General features: G+C 27.1%; 1 protein-coding gene across 2 annotated transcripts in view; it reads left to right on the plus strand.

The window, feature by feature from the left end:
• Nucleotides 1-415: 415 nt before the first annotated feature.
• The window catches only part of LOC142320904 (lachesin-like), a 573,872-nt gene continuing 553,798 nt past the window's right edge, over nt 416-20,489 (plus strand). For both annotated transcript variants that reach the window (XM_075358883.1, XM_075358884.1), the window contains exon 1: nt 416-726. In XM_075358883.1, coding sequence (XP_075214998.1) covers nt 648-726 — 79 coding nt within the window. In that variant the 5' untranslated portion in view covers nt 416-647. The remainder of the gene's footprint in view (nt 727-20,489) is intronic.

Genomic DNA, 20,489 nt, shown 5'->3' on the forward strand with positions numbered 1-20,489 from the left:
AGTGTCGAGTAGAAAACTTATTGACAATAGCAATATTGTTCGTGAAGACCTGTGTACCATAACAAAGAGAAACGTATTATAGTAAATATACATAAAATTTGAATTTATAAATAAGGATTGTTAAATAAATCAACATTAGAATAAAACAATAATGTCTTCTGATATTAATTAAGTTTCAAAATAAGGTGTGAGTTTCACTTTTAGAAAAAAAATGTGGGTTACAGTGTAGATTAATATTTTTTGTCCCGAAAAAATAAGGGTGGTCTATCAGAAAGACGTCTGAGAACTCCACCTCTCTAAGACTCCCTCTAGTTGCTATTGGCTGGCGGGCGGGTGCAAAGCACTTGATTGGGCGCCTCGACGCCTAGTCAGCGCGTCGTAGTGCGTCCGACGCCCAGTGCTCCGGCAACACGCGGACAAGGCACACGCTATGTCGCGGGCTCTACATGATGATCGCTTAACATCGACGATAGTTTGAGAGCACTGATATAAAAATAAATAGAAATGCTTCATTTACCTAATAATGATTGAAATTCTATCGGACTATTTATTGAAAACATTAATATAAATAAAAAGATCAAATATTCATTGTTTATTGTGATGTGATTATTGTAAAAAAATATTACTAAAAAAAAGAAAACAACAAAATGAGACATCTCTTATCTCTGTGTGGACTCCAATTTTTATTCTATGCTATTCTTGCCTCTACAAACACTGGTAATACAGGTAAGAATGTTTTGAAAATAATTACAGCTACCTTCTAATTTCTTTATTACACTTGTCATTAAGATGTATCTATAAGAAAAATAAAAAAAGTAAATAAAAATTTATTTCATATGTTTAAAAATTATATCAGAGAAGAAAGGAAAACAATTTTCTTAGAACCGAAAAAAACAAATGCTTTCCAATATTTTCATAAAAAATTCTACCATCTGACTTATTTCCGATTTGTCAACTTTGAAACTGTTACTAAACCAAGAAAATTTTAAGTGTTATCATTCTTTATATTATTAATAGATCCATAAATGTTGTGCATAATAACGAAATTTTCTCCAGAGCATCTTAATTTAAATCACTTCACCTGCTAAATATTAAACCAATCATTTTCATCAATCAGTAATATTTAATAATTGATACAAACAATTTTAAATATTAATAATTTATATTTCCACGATCTATGGCAAAATCATGTATAAGTTATTTACGAAAACACAAATTTGAAAAATATAAATCTTATATTTTATAATTTAATGCTAATTTATTTTATATTTAATAAAACACTAATTTTTTATAGGAATAATTTCTTTAAACAAATAATTAATTTTTCATTCCTTAATTTAAAGTCAGTATAATATTTATATTAAGTAATATTTAAGAAGAAAAAAATAGACGTAAAAAGGCCAATTTGCAAAAATTAGTTACAAAACTAATTTTTAAAATATAATTGCAAATAATTTGTTTTAGCCATTACTTATTTTTAATTTTTATTCTTTCATATATTATTATGGAATTATCATTGCTTTTTTTCTTATTAAAATCTATTCGTTTTAAAGAACCCAAAATAAAAAAATAATAGATGGTATTTAACACTAATTTGATATCAAATTTAATTATAGGACTTAATTAATCGGCAAGGTTTGATTTTGTTTATGTAGGTTTTTCAAATTGTATGCAATATTTAAAATAAAATAATTTTTTCTATATATTTTTATTTTCAAGATGAAAATAATAAAATCATAAAAGAACGTAGGCGACATCAAAGAAAAAGTATTTTTATTTAAAACACGGAGAAAATTATTTTTCTTGAATATATTAAAAAATCATATAAAATATATTTTTCTCTGTTGATATCTAAAATAAATACTTATGCACACGGTAGATTACATAATTTATTATTATAATATGAAAACTTAATGGATGCATAGGTTTTGGATTACAGACTAAAGTTACATTCTTTGAAATAAAATTGAAATTGAGAATAATTATTTTTTAGTTTATGAAAAATAATATTTTAAATATTATTTTTTTAGCTGTTAATATTATAATAAAATATGTATAACTTTATATTATTAAATATAAATTTTTTTATAAAATATAAAATTAAATTCGTACACAATGTAATGCAAAGTCAGTGTAATATTATAAGATACAAACAAAGCTAACATACGCGATTTAACATTGAGAAAATATTTTTCAATCAAATTAAAAGAGCTGAATAAAAATAAAATAATAGTAATAAACTTTATGAAATACATTCTGATGAAAAAATGAAAAAAGAAGTTTATCACAAGAAGAGTGGTATTTATACAAACTAAATGTAGTAATTGCTCAGTTATAAAATCTTTGTGAATAAATTGCTTTAATGCTTTTTTTATCAGAAAAATTTCTAAATTAATTTTTCTTTATTTTAGTTTTTTCTTAATTTAAATCGCAAAATAAAACCATTAAATATTCCAAGGTAGATTAATTATCTAATTGAAATTCAGTGATTAGCTATTGACAGTTACCGTCCACTATGATATGTTAATTACCAGATAACATTAAAAAATAAAAATAAATAAATTTACTATAGCGTTAGTTACTGTTTTGTTATTTACCCTTGTAATTTTAGGTAATTCTCTTTGAGGTGTTAAACTCTCTTGAAATTCTAGTGAAAATTTTAATAACTGTCAAGTATCAACATATTAATTTTTACTTCTAAGTAAATACCGTACATTTGACGTAACATTTTGTTTTAATTCTATACCGTATTATATACTTTTTGACACAAATTTGTATAAGAGAAATAAGAATCAAATTTTTCTGAAAAGTTATATTACATTTTTATATTACTTACATTTGAATTATCTATTAACCATAGAGGTAAATAAAAATATAATTTCAAAACTAATTTTATTAAAAAAAAAACAAAAAAAAAAACAATAATTACAGTAAAAACAAGTTTTTTCGACTTGCATAATACTTTAACTGTCAGAAAAATTTAGAAGGTTTATGATATAATTTGATAACATCGAATTCTTATTATTTATTAACAATTAAATTCATAGATACTTACAAGTGGAATAAATATTTCAAGAAATTTAAATTTCAAAAAAATTAAATTACTTTTTTAACATTTAACGAATTTATACAAATTATATGTTTATATGGTAAGAAATTATTCTGTAGTAAACTACAGAATTTTAATTAATAAAAAAAAATTGTTATTACAACACTTATTTTAATATTGTTACTAAATGAAGCGAAATAATACAAAATAAAATCCATATTACAATTTATAGGATTCTATTCGTAGGGGCATAATTTTCATGCAGGTAAAAAATTTTCCGTTACAAAATTAAAATTTCACCGATCTTTTCGTTTTGTTTTAATAAATAATTTTAATTCTATTTTTAATAGCAGATTTTTGTCTTTTTAAATATTCTTCTGAAATTGAAACATATATAAAGTTTAAAAATCACGAAATCTAATAAATATTTGGTTTATATATCAGTTTATAAAATATAAGGTTTTGTAATAAACCATTTCAAAATTTACTTTGTTATGTAAATAATTTAGGACTATACATAAAGTTAATTTCTTGTTATGAATGTAGGTTATATATATTATTGTTTAATTTGAACGCAACACTGAGCTGTAAACCGCTATTATACAGGTAAAATATAATCCAAAATGCTTCATAGTATTAAATGTTGAAAAATATTTATCCTCTGAAAGATATTTATTATTTAGATACAACTTATTTCGTTTAGTTTTTCTAATCGAATATTTTTGTATTTCATATCTTCCCATTAATTTATTTTAAACGTCTATTCTACACAGTTTTGTTATATAAGAACGCTTTATTAAAATAATTAAACTAATTATAGATAAAAGTTTTGAGTTATTTGTATTAAAAAAGCCCTAAATAACTAAGATAATTTTCATACAATATATAAGTTTTACTTTCATATATCAAATTGCTATAAAATCTAAATCAAATTACTATAAATTAAAATTTTCAGCCTCGTTTATTATAAAAGTAAATATTTTAAGAATAACAAATTTTTTGTTATAATGTATCTAATTTAAAAAAGCGAAATTTTGTGGGGGTTTCTGTCTGTTCGTTTGCAACAGCAACTCGTGAGATTCGACCGACCGATTGCTTTAACATTTTCAGGATAAATTCGTGTTAACCCAGAGAAAGTTTTATGCTATAGATCGATGCCCTAGCCCCCTTGTGGATGAAGTTATGAATTTTCCCTCGTCAAAAGTCTGTGTTCTTTAGTTATACTATTTTGTCTTTTATAATTTAGTTTTTTTTTCAGGTATTTGTAAAGTCTGTATACTTTAATTTTTATTTATCAGTATTATTCTCACAACCATGAGGATAACAAACACTGCGGGGGTCTTGCCTAGACGGGAAAGACGAGCGAAGCGAACCCTGACCGGCTAGTTCAATATAAGAATGATCTAGTCTTTTTAATTTATATCCAATTAAACGACAAATTAATACCAAAAAGATATATTCGAAAAAGAAATACAGTGAATAAAATCACATAATTATTAATTTTACTCATTGTAAATTCAATGTATTAATTACTTAGTACAGATTAATATTTAAATATAATAATCCGAAATCTAAAGGGATTATTCCGCAACCTAACAGATGTTTTAATTCCTGAAAAAATGAGTTTTTTTTATTCGATTATCTCTAATATATAATATTAATAATAAAAAATATTTCACTGAATTATATTGACATTTGTTTTTAATCATGGAATAAAAATAAATACCAATACAAAGATAAATGCATGAATTTTATATGTATGCGTAGAATATGAAATTATTTTCGTTGTGTACTGAAATCTGATTTATGAAATTAGATAATTAATTTAATTATTATTCCCTAAATAACTCTCTTCCACCCCTTCACATTCAAACATTCTGTCTCACCCGCTCTCTTACTCGCTACCCAAATATACATATATATAAAATATATAGCTATACATAATATATATTACATGCTACTTAATATTAAATCATATGTGTACGATATTAAAACAAAAAAATAAAATGAATTAAATTTTTTCGTGTTTTTAATTTTTTAATCAAATTAATTGCAAAACAGTTGTAACGGTTTGTAATTCTGTTAATCATTTAAGACCACAGACATTATAATTGAATTTTATTATGACAAATTAGTTTATAGCAACTTAAGTAAAAACAACAGTTCTGCTAATATTTTTAAATTTTGTGATTTTTTAATACGTATATGTAAGAAAAAATGTCTGCAAATATAGTTAAAAAGTAAGCAAAATAAAAAAATTATCAGGATAATTACCATTAAAGTATCGGAATATACAAGGAAGCCAAATTCTAGTTAATTTTTTAATCAATTCAACATATTTTAAAAAGTACACCTATAACTCTTCAATTCTGTTACCTTACTCTGAACCTATTTAATCAATAGAAATATTCCTGATCATAAAAATCTAGTGATTCTTGTTTATTACATGTTGCTATAAAGGTACTTAATTAAAAAAACAATAGAATATTACAATTTTAAACAAAAAACCCCTAAATTGCAGTCGATCTTTACAACCGTAACTTTTTCTCAACTAATCCGGCTATCAAAAGAATTCTTTTTGTTTAACAACCACTACATTTACAATCGGCTTCTTAAGTTGAACTATAAGAAAGTCATTCGATAAGAAGCACATGATAATGGGTTCTTAAGGAACTCCCATAATAACTCAGTAATGATAGTTATAAGTAATATTAAAGTTTATTGGAAAACATGTTTCTGCGGTCATTTCATAGTCCATAAAAAAAAATTAATAAATAGAAAAAAACCAATAAACAAATAAATAGTCAAACCAAAGAAAAATAATAGTCAAACAAGAGAAATATCACTAGATTTGGCGTTGTCATTTATCAAACTGTCACGCAGTAGCCCCTAAATCAAGCACATTGAGACGTTTCAACCTTCGGACGTCCCTGCTGTTATCAAGCAGATTGATTGCTAAGTAGTAGATGTGATTTTCAAGTCGTTACTGGTTCTTAAAACTGCACTGTGTCACAACCTCACAAACCGTCGGAAACATATTCATGAATTTCGTCATTCAGTGTGAACCATGGTGCCGCTGCGATTGATCTCGTTAAAAGCAAAAGAATGAATGAATTGTTTATACTTACAATAAAAAAAAAAAAAAAAAAAAAATTAAAATGTGCTTTCTGTTAATATCAGAAATACTATGCGGAAAGAGACGTCATAAATACTAAAATACAGTTTATAAGTATTTTCAAAATATGATTTAGTTTTAAATGTCATCAATCTATGTACTTCATAGGATATAAACGAACACTAGTAAATTATTGAAGAAAATTAAAAAAAATTAGATAGTAAAAATAGTTATCCAAACTATTTTTTTGATTTAATTTATAATGTGAGCTCTATTTCTTCTTTTAATAGCACATTTAAATATTTATCAAATTTTTGTCCAATATTGGAATATCTAAATTATCTTCTTATATTAATTATAATATAATTGATTTAATGAACGGTATTAACATTTATTTTCTTGTTTATGTTAATGATCATTTAATTAAATACACGTATTATTACAGTTTAGTTGCCGAAAATAACAGAAAATAAATACTGTAGAATTATTAAATTAATTGTAAAAACAAATTTTCTATAATATAAAATACATCAGCTTTAACACAGGTAACACGCTGATCTAAAATCAATTCTGCATAATTTTTTATAATAAACGATTTTTTTTTAACAAAATTGTTTAATTATACAACTGCGTTAACTTTCAGTACATGTAATTTATGTGTATGTTTGTATATGTTTTGTGTAACATCTAGTCAGTTCTGGATTTAATTTCGGTTAAAATAGTGCCATCATTACAATTTTATTTTATTTTTTAATTATCATATTGCCCCAAAGAATACGCACGATTGAAACTAATCATTAGATAATTATTTAAAGAAAATCTATAAAAAACTTCTCCGAGTTTCAGTGCCAAAAACAAACATTTCTCCGAAAAAATCAACTTCCTCTAAGCATAGGTAAATAGAAAATACTTTTTTTCCAAATATTATCTTAAAATCACGGTGATATTTAAATGAAAGCCACTGGAGTAAGCAAATACTCTTACTCTGCTTCTGTCAGATTTAGGGCATGATCTGCTAATACCGCTCAGTTCTACTTACATGTATTACACCGTTGCTAACAACCATAAAAAGTCATCTTCGCGCGTATTTTTCATGAAATTGTTGTCATCTCAGTTACGTAAAGTTTTTATAATGATTTTTCCATAAATTCATTGATCAGATCGACACCATTCACATGTAATGACCATGATCTATAAAATCGTTCACAAGTGTGGGTTATTCTGCTTCTCGTACCACTAGTCAAGTACACAACTTGACGTATACTGTTTAGTGGTGATGTGTTACAAACTCAATATTATGTTGCAGAATACATACTTGATTACGTGGGATCCCTGCTTTAGATTACCTTTGGTATTCAGTATACCGCTGGTAAACTCTTTTCTTGATTGTTAACTCGTAACGTGTGCTGTTTAATTATGTATACAGTCCAAATGACAATACTTTATTAGAATAATCAAAAATGTTAAAATTATAAGTAAATCATTTAAAAGCTCTTTAAATTTAATCCTTTATTCTATCTTTATAAATAAAATTATTTATATTTTGAAACTATGACGCTAAATAACGATAATTCTTTCTTACATTCTGTATTTAATACTAATAATACGTAATAAAATAAAAATATAGTTTACATTTATTTTTTGATCATTTAATTAGTAAAATATATTTTAATCTTTTTCTTTATTGATGTTGATCTGTTTTCCATTATTTAAATAATTTAATTTATCATTAATTCAGCTTATCTTTGGAGAATTTTTTAGTTGTGGATTAAGTATGTTATCTTTTTTCCAAATTACCAAATAAAGTTTGAAAGAAAATAAGTATTGTAGAAAATATTCCTTTTTACTTCCTTGTACGAAGTAAAGGAAATAATGTGATCGTGAAAAATTTCGTTTTCAGATTTCAACGGAAATATCCATTTTAACCATTCCTGAATCCATTTTGGCTAGTTCTGACGTGACGTCTGTACGTACGTACGTATCTCGCATAACTCAAAGACGATTAGCCGTAGGATGTTGACATTTTGGATTTTGGACTGGTGTAACATCTAGTTGTACACCTCTCCTTTTAATTGCAATCGACTGAACCAAAAGTGTCCAAAAAAGCCCAAAATAACCAGAAATGTGAATTTTGGACTCTATATTAACTGTAGTAATAAGATCTCATTGACAGCTTTTCAAGGACATATTATAAGTAGTACTTATTTTCATTGGTTCCAGAGTTATAGCCAAATAAAAATTTAATTAATGAAATATTTGGATCTTAGGGGAAAGTATATCGGTTCGAATCCGATTTCATGTCTTTCTTTTTTAGCTTTCTTTTTTTTAATTTAAATATATTGATTAATTAATAATTATTAACTTCTGATACTAAAACAAAATAACAATAAATAATAATAAAAAAAAATTTATGAAAAAATATCACAAGTTATTAGTGAAATAAGGTTGTATGTACTTTTGATTAAAAAAAAAAAAAATCTGTAAATGTAATTTAATAGGCGTACAAGGAAGTCATGTTCACAAGAGAATTTTTACAAACTTTTTTCAAATAATATTTTCCGATAAGCTTTCTTAAAGATCTAAAATTTATAAGGTATCAACTTCCTAAATATTACAGAATAATTTCAGATTTTCGAATATTTAAAACCACTGAAATTTAATACAATATGCTTTATATTGCTGTTTTACACCCTACTACGAACCAGAAAATGTAAGTTTTTTAATAATTAATCTCAATCTTTAAAATCTAAATTTTACCCACAAATATCCCAAAAAATTACAATTAAAAATAATGACTTAAATAATTAATTGTTAAACATTAAATTAATCAATTTTTTTTTTTAAATTTATTATTTAATATACTTTACTATTTTTTATTATTTAAATTTATTAAATTAATCAACTAATTATTAAATTGTTAACTGTTAAATTATACTTAGCTAATAATTAATTATTAAATATGAATTCTTACTTGCAGTCTGTGTCATGTTATTAAAAGAAAAAAACTAAAATAACGAATATTAAAAGTTATAAGCAAATCCGTTTTCGTCTTTGCACGAGAGGATTCATTTAAGAATGACTCTCTTCGATTAATCTCACAGACTTTGAATATCGACTATTATATTAAATTATATTTTATACGTGTATATATATATATATATATATATATTGAATATTATATTATATACTGAATATTGAGTTAGGTGGCGCTTAGGAAATCGGACGGCAACCCAATAATCTTCCCCTGTCTTATATCGCTGCAGTGCAGCACAACACTATAGTGGTTTTGATGCTGAAGAAAAATTAAACTAACATCTAATATTGAATTTCCAGTTGAAAATATCGGGAATCTGATAGATCTGCTCAAAAAAATTATTACTAAACTCTAATGACGAGAAAATTTCAGAGAATTGGAACTTGGAACATCAGTGGTCTCGTGAATTAGCGACAAGAATTGGAGAGAATGATAATTACTGAATTGCTGGACGTTATCCTAATTTCTGAAACCCACCTTACTGACTATTTTAGTCTTCGAGGATATTCAATGTAGACCAAAAATCATCAGATGGTTGAGCGCGAGGGGGTGGTGGTGTGGTTTTAATCAAAAATACGATAAGTCATCATCAGTACTGACTTTCGGCATCGATCAAATTCAAGAGAATTCAGTTGAGAGCTTAGAGTGGCTTGGGCCTCTCAGGTCATCTGCAATCTACTGTCCTCCTCGTTACATGATCGCAAATGACTTATTTTTTGAAGTTTTGATACACTGCCTTTTTATTGCGGGGGGGGACACTGAAATGCTAAACATCTGCTCTAGATTTCTCGACTGATAACAGCTGGAGGGAGGACCTTAAAGGATGGTGTCGTCAATATGCTAACTCTACGTAGTTTCTGGATTGCAATCCACATTTTGGCCGACGGATCCAACAAAAGTACCGGATTTATTGAATTTTTATATCACTTCGCGAGTTTCTTCTTTTACGTTGACAGCTGAATGGTCAGACATAGGTCTGACCATTCAGCTGTTTTTATTTTTAGTACGACGGTGATAAGGAAGAAGAAATTCCTGGTCATCCATAATAATAGGACTGTCTGGGAATCCTATCAAAGCAGAATAGAAGACGAGTTATCTGTGACTGTTCCTTTAAAATGCCATGTTGATATCGATAATGAAATCCATTGTTTGGCCTCAATCCTGTAGAAGCAGCATGGTGTTCTTCCCGAGGAGAGATGTAAGGAGCAGGAAGTCACATATTACCCAACGGAATTTTACTGCTATAAGACGGCTTTGGAGAAGAAAAATGTTACATGAATTGTGTAGATAAAACAGATTTGAACAGAGCTGCTTGTAGGTTGAAGAAACTACTACTAATGTCAATTAAAAACAAAACGTTTAAGAATTATCTTGAAAATCTTTCTCTTTCAAGTAGAGATGACTATTCACTGTGGAGATCCACAAAGAGGTTTCAACAACCCCACTCTCATTTCCACCTTCAAGTGGGTTATGGGCCCATGTACATCCAAAAGGCTGATCTATTTGTTGAACACCTTAGTAAATACTTTCAGCCACATAATATAAATCGAGATGAAGAAGATACTTGAATTCTTGAACAGCCCGATTCCTCTGTGTCTTCATATAAAGCGTTTTTTAACAACAGAAATTTCGTTGGAGGTCAGGAAGGAGCTAAATTTAAAGGAGGCTCCAGATTTAGTTACTCCATAATGCAATTTATGTTACCATTAGGGCTATTTTATACATAAAGTACCTATTTAATGGCATTTTTCGCACGATTTTCGATTTTTTGTTGGAATGGAAACTGTCGCAGATAATAGTGATCCCAAACCAGCTAAGCCAGTTCGCGAGATGTCTTCGTGTAGTCCTTTAAGCATTTTGCTTGTTTTCTTTAAAATCTTCTAGACTCTTGAAAAATTATGACCTATTTTAATGAGAGAACATGTTATTTCTGATCATCTATTTGGCTTCTGAAGTGGTCATTCCACTATTGAACACACAATTACTAATTATTGAAACAGGATTATTAATGTCATCAACAGGTGTTTAGAAGAGAAAAAATATTGCTCAGCGGCCTTTTTGGATGTCCAGCAGACTTTCAAGAAGGTCTGGTAGTCTGATCTACTCTTATAAGTTGAAATCTAGCTTGCCTCAACCATTTTACTTGATCCTGCTTAGCTATTTGGATAGTCGTTTTTCCAGGTTAAATATTGTAAGGATTGTGAATTTTATGAAATTAAGTCAAGTGATCCTCAAGGCCGAGTTTAGGACCGATTTTGTTCTCTATCACTGCAGTCCTTTCAACTTCCGACAATGTTACTATTCTTTGCTGATGACACGGACGGCAATCTTGGCGGTCGACATGACCCAATGTCAATAAATTACAATCTGAGTTGGGTCTAATCAACGGGTGGTTGGCTAAGTGGAAAAGAAAAGTTAATCTGGCAAAATGAAGTATAACGTTTGCAATAAGGAGAGAGGGCCCGCAAGTCCACTTTTTTCTGTTTAGCCTCCGGGAATCACCGTCACGTATTACTTCAGAGGATGAATGGGGATGATATGTGTGACTATAAATCATACCAGCTGATATGAAATAAAATTCGAAATCAGCTGATTTGTGAAGACACGTTCACCACTTGACCAACCCGGTGGATCCACAAGTCTGGATGGCATCTTTATAACGCGTGCTGACCACGTAATGGTATGAAGATTTACATTTAGACCGCCTGCCTCTGACTTGTAAAAAACATCATGTTAGAGAAAGAAGGAAGCAGCTAAACATTAATTTAAACAGATGTACTGATTGCTAGGCAGTATCAGTAGGTATCAATTGTCATTGTTTAACAAACAGTTATTGTACAAAGTACTTCTGAAGTCGGTAAGGACTTCCAGATTTGGGGAAATACATCCAGATTTGGGGATTAAAATTATCCAGTGGTTCCAGAATATTCTGGAACAAATTAATTATGTATTTCATACACTGGGATATGTAAATTCATATACTGGGATAAGGATTAATTAGGAGCATAGCAGAGAAGTGGTTTGTAAGGAACAGCGAGATCAATGAGTATCTACGATTACCAAACGTTCACGAGAAGATTCAACGATGGAGTTCGAAATATAGATTAAGACTTGACAACCAGGAAAACTATTTTCTTGTGAACTTACTGGACTATATCGAGTATATTAAATGTTTGAAACGTTTCCATATCTTGGATCCGGGAGATAATGTTCATATCTAGGGTAAAGATTCTTCTTGTTGTCTTTCGTTTCATCATTTTATTTTAAAGCTCATTGATTATGTTACTTTCTCTTTCACTTCATAAATTTTTCATCGAATTTACTTATATATATTTTTTTAATATGAAACTGACTGTAAGTAAAACTTTGAGGCAAAAAAAAATTATTATAAATAACAATGACTGTCAAAAATAGAATATCGGTTTTTTTTTGCAAATCTTACTTTTTAGGATCCAACTGGTTAATCTACGCGTAGACCAACAAAAAAATATATATGTATGCATAGTATGTTTATATATATATATATATATATATATATATATATATATATATGAGTAGAAATATTTACAGTTTTTTAAAATTAAAATTATAGATCCCGGACCTGAAGTGTAATATTTAGAAAAATCCTATTTTCTTACATAAGCCTTTATTAAAGGGGGGGGGGGGTTGTTAGATTTAGAGAAAACTTTACTTAAGAAAATTTGTTAAGCTTAACTTAAAATTTAAACATTTTTCCTCACCTTCGAAAAACGTACAATTTGCTTTTTTTAAGGTATAACTCTTTAATTGTTATTGCTAATAGCCGGAAAAGTCATGCAATACTTTTTCCACCTTTTTTTTTAACATTTACGGGACTATTTTCTTAAAATTTTAAATCAAGAAGACAAAAGTATATTGAATAATATCTACAACAGTCTGTATTTAAAAAATCATTTGAATTATTTTATTTTTCTTCAAATATTATACTGAAGCGGAAACAGCTAATCGCAAGGTACAGGGAACTTCATTGCTACGGAGGAACTCAGGCCTCACGTTATCAAACAAGATCTTAATTTACAAGACTATCCTGCACCCAATCTGGACGTACGGTGTGGAATTGTGGGGTACGGCTAGTACTAGTAATGTGGTTATTACACAACCGTTTCAGAACAAAGCAGCGAGAGTAATTGCCGAAGCTCCTTGGTTCACGCGGAATGATGAGATTCAGGATTATCCGGAGCTCCCATCGGTTTGTGAGATTGTACGACAGCGCAATGTCAAATACCGGTAGAGGCTTGTGAACCATGTAAACCACTTTGCAATTAATCTACTCGATAACAACAGAGACGTCCGACGGCTGAAACTCGTACTCGACTTAGGGTCTGCGTAACAGTTCCAACTTATGGTATATAGCTGGTACTTTAATAAGTACAGAAATTGTAGTTTTTTAAAAGTAGGTAAAGTAAAATTATGTTTCTATTTTCTGAAGCAGAAATTGGGAAGTGATAATAAAATAAAAACCTGTACTAAAATGAGAAAAATTGTGCTTTCCATCTCTTAATCTTTCGACTTTTAGAAGTCGGTGTCAAATTAAAAATTTACTTCCACCTGATTTCTCATAATTTAAAAAATATTCAAAATACAAAAAACTATTGAAAAGTGTTTTATAATTTCCAGTTTAATTATTTTTTATTTCTCTTTTATTTGTTTGTAAAATTTTATTTTACGGTAAAAGTTTTAGTCAAATGATAAATAAATTTAAAAAAATTTTCCCCCGTTTAAGAACAAAACAGTTCTAAAAAAATTCAAAGTTAGAGAAACTTTTGTGCTGATAAAAAAATAATGGGTGCAGATGAACGAAAAAAGTTATTGTATGTCCACTAAGGCTTGTTGGTACAAGGAATATCTATGGTTTTTTTTCCCTAATTTTCCAAATAATTTTCTTTAATCTTTTCAATAATTTCTTCACATATCAGAAAAATAACTGATAATATACGCGTTATGACATAATAATACGAAGCAATGATGTCAAAAAAAAGAAAAATTAGAAAAATATCTTCAAATTGTTTATGAAATGTAATTTTATTTTTTAAAATTGTACACTGATGTGGGGAAACTTGCAAGGTGACCAACAAAGGGACTTCCTCTTCAAAATAATAAAAATTCATTGAAATCGCTTCACTTCTCAATGAGCAAGGCTTGAAAACACACACACACACGCGCGCGCGGTCTATCTGAGAATCTTCTTCTTTAAGGAAGTTGAAAGCATTTTTATATTTAAAAAAACATTAACTTAAAAAATTCTTAACATATTAAGTTAAAGAAGAAATCAATATTTAAAAATTTTGTAGTAGAAATAAAAAAACTTCCCTAAAAAATATCTTCTAAATAGGCGAATAAACACTATTTTTTAAATTTAGTTAGAATATCAAAAATAAAAGATACTTAATTTACATAACCGTTACTTTTGAATTTTTCATAGATAAATTATTAAATTGTCTCTTTAAAAACAAGATAATTTTTATGTAAATGTATTTACGATAAAATTCCAGCATTTAGATATAAATGACTGGTAACGAACGGTTTTAAATCGATAATTATACGTATCTACTTGAACCCCTTGAGGCAGTATACGCTTGAAATTTGCAAACTACAGATATGGATACTGTACTATTGGAGTTTGTAAATATTTGTGTACAAATTCCTACGGTAAAGACAAGATCTATCTATATCTCTGTATGACTAAGAGGCTAATTGAAGTTTCATTCCAAATGTTTAAACTGATAAATTTATAGGTAGACATAAATTAGTTCTATATACATTTAAAATAAATTATCGTTAAAGGTATTAAGTAGAAACCAAACTTGTACAGCTGTAAATAAACTAATACATAGATCAACTGAATTTTTATTAAAGTTTATCAATATTTTTGGTAATTTTAAAGAACGTTTTATATTTAGAAAAAATTAAATAATTTATGAACGATTTGAAAATAATTAACTCTTAACTCGTGTTTACAGTTCGGTAAGAATTTACAACTCGGTAAATTTTATAACGTACTGAACTCAGAAGTCATTACCACAACATGTACTTGTATGTCAGAGTTGTTTGCATTCTAACATAATTATTGTATCTTATATCTGCTCTGCTTTGTTACTTCCTTCTAAGATGAAGTACTTTATTACCATGATCCCTAAATAATGCACATTTTGTAATAAATGAACGTACGAATATAATTAATGGTTTTTCTTGAAAGTGTACGTTAAAAAAATTGTACCAATAAAGAAAATCAGTTTTAAATCTTAAATTGACAATAATGTGAAACACAGATACCTAAAAAAGTTTTCAAGTATTAATTGTCTATTTTTAAAAAATTAATTTAGATGAACGAGGACATAAGATTTAAAAATTTTGATGAACAGTTTTTACTAAATCAGTTTTCTTTCAATTTTTCAAACCAAACTATTTTACATATACTCATACTGCAGCTACTCGCTAGAAACATTTAAAAAAATTAAAAATAGACATTGTAGTTTTAATAATTAAAATTCTGCCCATATCTGAGGGGGGTTGGTAGCGTCACGGTCTTTCATCCGCGGATCCCGGATTTGAATCGCGGTCAGCAAAACTACGAAATTTCATTTCCATATTCCCTCGTACATGCTTCAAAGCTTCTAAAATGAATTAATTTGTTAAACAGATTATCATTATGTTTTGGAAAAAGTTTAATACCATTTAAAAAAATTTAATGTTTTTTCTATATATATAGGTTTATTAACACATAAGAGATTAGATTTACATAGATAAATTAGTTTAGATAATATGATTTATTTTAAACAAACAGTAAATCTTCTCAAAAAGCAACCGTAATGAATGATGGCCTACCACAGGGTTGGTATTCGGCCCATTAATATTTTTTATAGCTATAAATGAATACTTTCTTCAAGCGTTTCCATGCAGATTAGTATATTATGCTGATGAAGTTGCTTCAGCAGACTCTAATAAGCGTCTAAACATATGGTGAAACGTTTTTTCAGTCAAACCTCCTCCAAATCTTTTTCCGTCAACAAAATGAGATTTACATAATGGTTTAAAGTCTACATCAAACAATTTACCACCTGTTTTGTTGGTAGGAATTAACCAAAACTACATTATCTTGGTGGGCTCCTACTGAGGCATATTTATTTGCCCCATTGCAAGTTATTTGTTAAAAGAATTTAAATTCCGAATTCAGAAGAAACTTTATTCACGGCATATTTTTTTTATGTTAATTCAGTTATAAGTTATGTTTTTAGTTTATGGGGTTATTCTAGCAGCACCAGGGACGTATATTTTCTTTTAAAATTATATATATATATATATATATATATATATATATATATATAGTATATGTATTTCTTCTCGTTCATAGATCTAGTCATTCCTGTTGTACTAAGCTTAAACTTTCCAGAAAAAACTGTACGTAAACAGTACCAAGAATTTATAGAGATCCTACAATTTTTTATAATTCTTTCGGAAATTTATCAAACTTTAGGGCAAATATTACAATTTTCTTAATAGAATGTAATTTTATTATAATAGAATACAGATTATGTCTAATGTAATTTTGGTTACTTAAACACAAGCTAATTATAATTAATTTACCTTTTTGATACATTAGAGTAATGTATCAAAAAGTTATAATGCAGATGAAAATATTTTATTGATAATGTATGATTTTGGGATTGTTACTTTGATATAATTTAATTAATTTTTCTGTAAGCCTATCTATTTTTTTCCATTCATTTATTACATAAATTTGGTGAATTAAAATTTTTATCACTTTAACAAAATTAGGATCTGGTTATATTTACTGGTTTTACAATATATTGCATTCTTTTAACATCAAATATCTTGTGTTTTTATGTCGAGTGGATGTTATAATTATTATAAACTGTTTTCTTCCTTTTATGTTAAAAAAATATATAATTTTTTTATAAATCTACCACATAAAAATAAAAAATCTTGTAAATGACGTAAGTTATAATAAAAACATCTTTCTAATTAATTAAAAACATCTAATTAATTAAATAAATATATCGTTCTAATTAATTAGATTCATATATTAATTAAAATTAATTTTTTTTTATCATTAAGCCAAACATTTCAGTTTTATTAACTGGTGGAACCAAACAACAAGATTTTATTTAACAACTAGAAATATTTTAAAATTCTCAATATTTAACATCAGTTAAAGAAAGTTTTTCAATTTTTTATTCTAATGTAAGAATGACAATTTGTTAGACAAGTTTTTATTAAGAATATTTTTTTTTGTAGTAGAACAAAGATTTACAACCCGTTTCTCCTGACGAAACCGTAAGTAAATATTATGTCAAAAATATTACATGAGAGAGGGTCATCCAAATGATCGAAAAGAAGAAAAACAGTAAATGATTATAAAAACAGTAAACACGTTTTGTTAATAAACATATTTATAGTAAAGTAAAATTAAAGGTAAACATATTTAAATAAGATCCAGTAAACACTTATTGTATCAAAAGCACTACTATCACTTGGTTCTAGAACTTGTTAAATCTATAGACACTAAGCAATTTTACTTAGAATAAAAAAAAAAAAAATGTACAAGTACGTAATATGTTATTCATATGTATTTTTTACACGTGAATTCCATGAAATTATATCAATCTGTTTTAATTTTCAGCAGTATATAGTCACTTGTACATATTACGTTAGTACTAGAAAGAAAACTATTCTGGAATGTTAAGTTATTGTTTTGTCTAATTCCTAAAATAATTAAAACAATATGAAACAAAATAAATTATGACATATAAAAAAAAAAAACATGGATTTTATATTCTCTTTAAAATTTAGTTTATTTCAAGATATAAAAGTTTTTATTAAAGATTTATCTGTAATATTCAACGGGTGAAAGCTGAGGTAAAAATTTGCTTAAAAAATAGACATTCTCATTGAACCACTTACATCCATTTAACATAAATATTTAATTAACTGTTAAATTGATCTTAAACATAGCAAGTAAAATTTTTCTACATTACTTGACAAAAATTGTTTGCTTTTGTTATTTATATACTAGAATTATTTTGTAATTTTTTGTTTATACTTTTCTACTTGAGGAAAACATTAAATCTTTTGAAAAAAAAATACATCCAAAATTCTGACAGCGGATGTAGCTACTGTTTATGAACTTGGTTACAAAAAAAAGCCATTGAATAATTTAGGGTAAAAAGTAAAAAAAGTAGAGAAAAACAAGATTCTTAAAAAACAATTTCTTCATAAACTACTTCTTACATAAATCAAACTCTCCTTTAACAGGATAATTGAAAAGTCTGTAGTAATTTTTGCAAAGAAAGAATGTTTCAATGATTCAGTGCATTAACCCAACTTTTTACTTTTTTATTAATATTATTATTTTTAAAGAAGTTAAAATTAATGTTTCTTTTTGTATAAGCTATTTTAAATCTCTTTTGTAATAATAAAATGTAGAGAAATACTTGAACAATTTCCACCCCCATCTTATAAGATTTATGGTGCACAAGCCGCATATTAAGCGATCCCTTGTGCTCTTCCTTTCGTATTACTTTTGGACCCTCTTTCCGCGATATGCCCTACAAGCGATAACGAAACAAAGCCGCAATTGTACAATTGACATTATCGTTTATCATGAATGATATCAGTCCTTATAATTTGATAATTGTTTGCTATTTATTTATTTAAAAAAAAAAAAAATTATTTTTTTAAATAAAGGAAATTCTGTTTTCTAAAAAAGATACTTGTAAATCTATTCTATATATAAAAAGGACTTGTAAACCTATTTATTTTCCGATTAAGCTATTTACCTCGTCAGTAGACAACAAATAATTTGTTATCGATATTTTATCGACACAAAAATATGGCAAAATTTCCAAACTACTACTTCTACTTAATTTTCTTTATAGAGATTTAAGAAAATTGTTATCTTTATTTTTCATAAATTATTATTAATATTTTAATCCATATTTTTTAAAATCTTTCGATTACTGATTTTTTTACAAGTAGCGTAAGTGAAAAAAAATATCATAAATCAAATGATAAAACGCATGATTACATAAGTAACAAAAGCAGTTCTTAAGCTGTAAGAAAAACGTTCGAAATATTAATAATAGTTATACGCGTTACGGACATAAATATTTACGTAAATATTTTGTAATTAAACATTATATATGTATGAAAAATGAAATAATTCTCCTTTTTTGACAAAATTATGATTCAGGACGACCCGACATGACATTTTTCCTAAAATTTGATAGCCATTAAAAATGTTAATTTTTTATAAATCGAAAGTAATAAGACATTAACCCGATTTTTTTCATTAAAAGGATTTTCAAGTAATGTTAAAAATGTTTGCGTTTATTTTTTTAATAATTTAACTATTAATAAAGTGGTAAGTTACATCCCAGATTTTCGAAAGATGTATACTATATCGAAAAATGTTTTACAATTTTTTTCTTACATGAAAAAATAAATATTACAGATGTTTTTAAAAACTGTAGGTAATCTTCATAAAATTACTTAATTAAAAAAATAGGACATAGATCTCGGCTTTCAGTGGAAAGTAAATTATTGATTTATAAATCAGTTTTGGAGCCTGTTCCGACTGAGTTGTGGGGTACAGCGTGCAATTCCAGTATTGACATACTTGAACGCTACCAGACAAAAAAATTTCGAAGAATGCTAAACATACCCTCATACATAAGCAACAGCCTTATATATAATGATCTTAAGTTGCGAACCGTTCGGCAGGAAATCTCTCTGGTCAGTCTACGGTATCAAAATCGTTTTGATCGGTACTCGAATTATTTGGCAGTCAATTTATTGGATAACACGATGAGTGATTTTTAAGATTGCTAAGGAACAATATTCTTGATTTGCCTTATCGTTTCAATTAGATGACTTTACGGTCTGGCTCTACGGATATCATTGTTATCGTTAAGTCACCAGCCACTGGGTCTGTGACTACTTAATGTTAGTTCAAATATAGATCTTATTCACTTATTGTTCAACTATCTTGCTGAACAGATTGTAAAGTTGCTGAGTCGTTATAATAATAATAAAAAAAAAAACTAAGAAAAATCTTTATTTTGTTAATTTGATGCTATTTACATTATCAGTTACATATTTAAAATTATTCTTGTTGATAAAAGGAATTCTCATGCTAATCTTGTAATTAAAAGAGAATAATTCAGCAAAAAAATTTTATAATATAAAAAAAAAAAACAAAGCTGTTTAAAAAAAATGTCTAATGGTTAAGATAA

Source organism: Lycorma delicatula, chromosome 3 (assembly GCF_047948215.1).
Source record: "Lycorma delicatula isolate Av1 chromosome 3, ASM4794821v1, whole genome shotgun sequence".
NCBI classification, from domain to species: domain Eukaryota; kingdom Metazoa; phylum Arthropoda; class Insecta; order Hemiptera; family Fulgoridae; genus Lycorma; species Lycorma delicatula.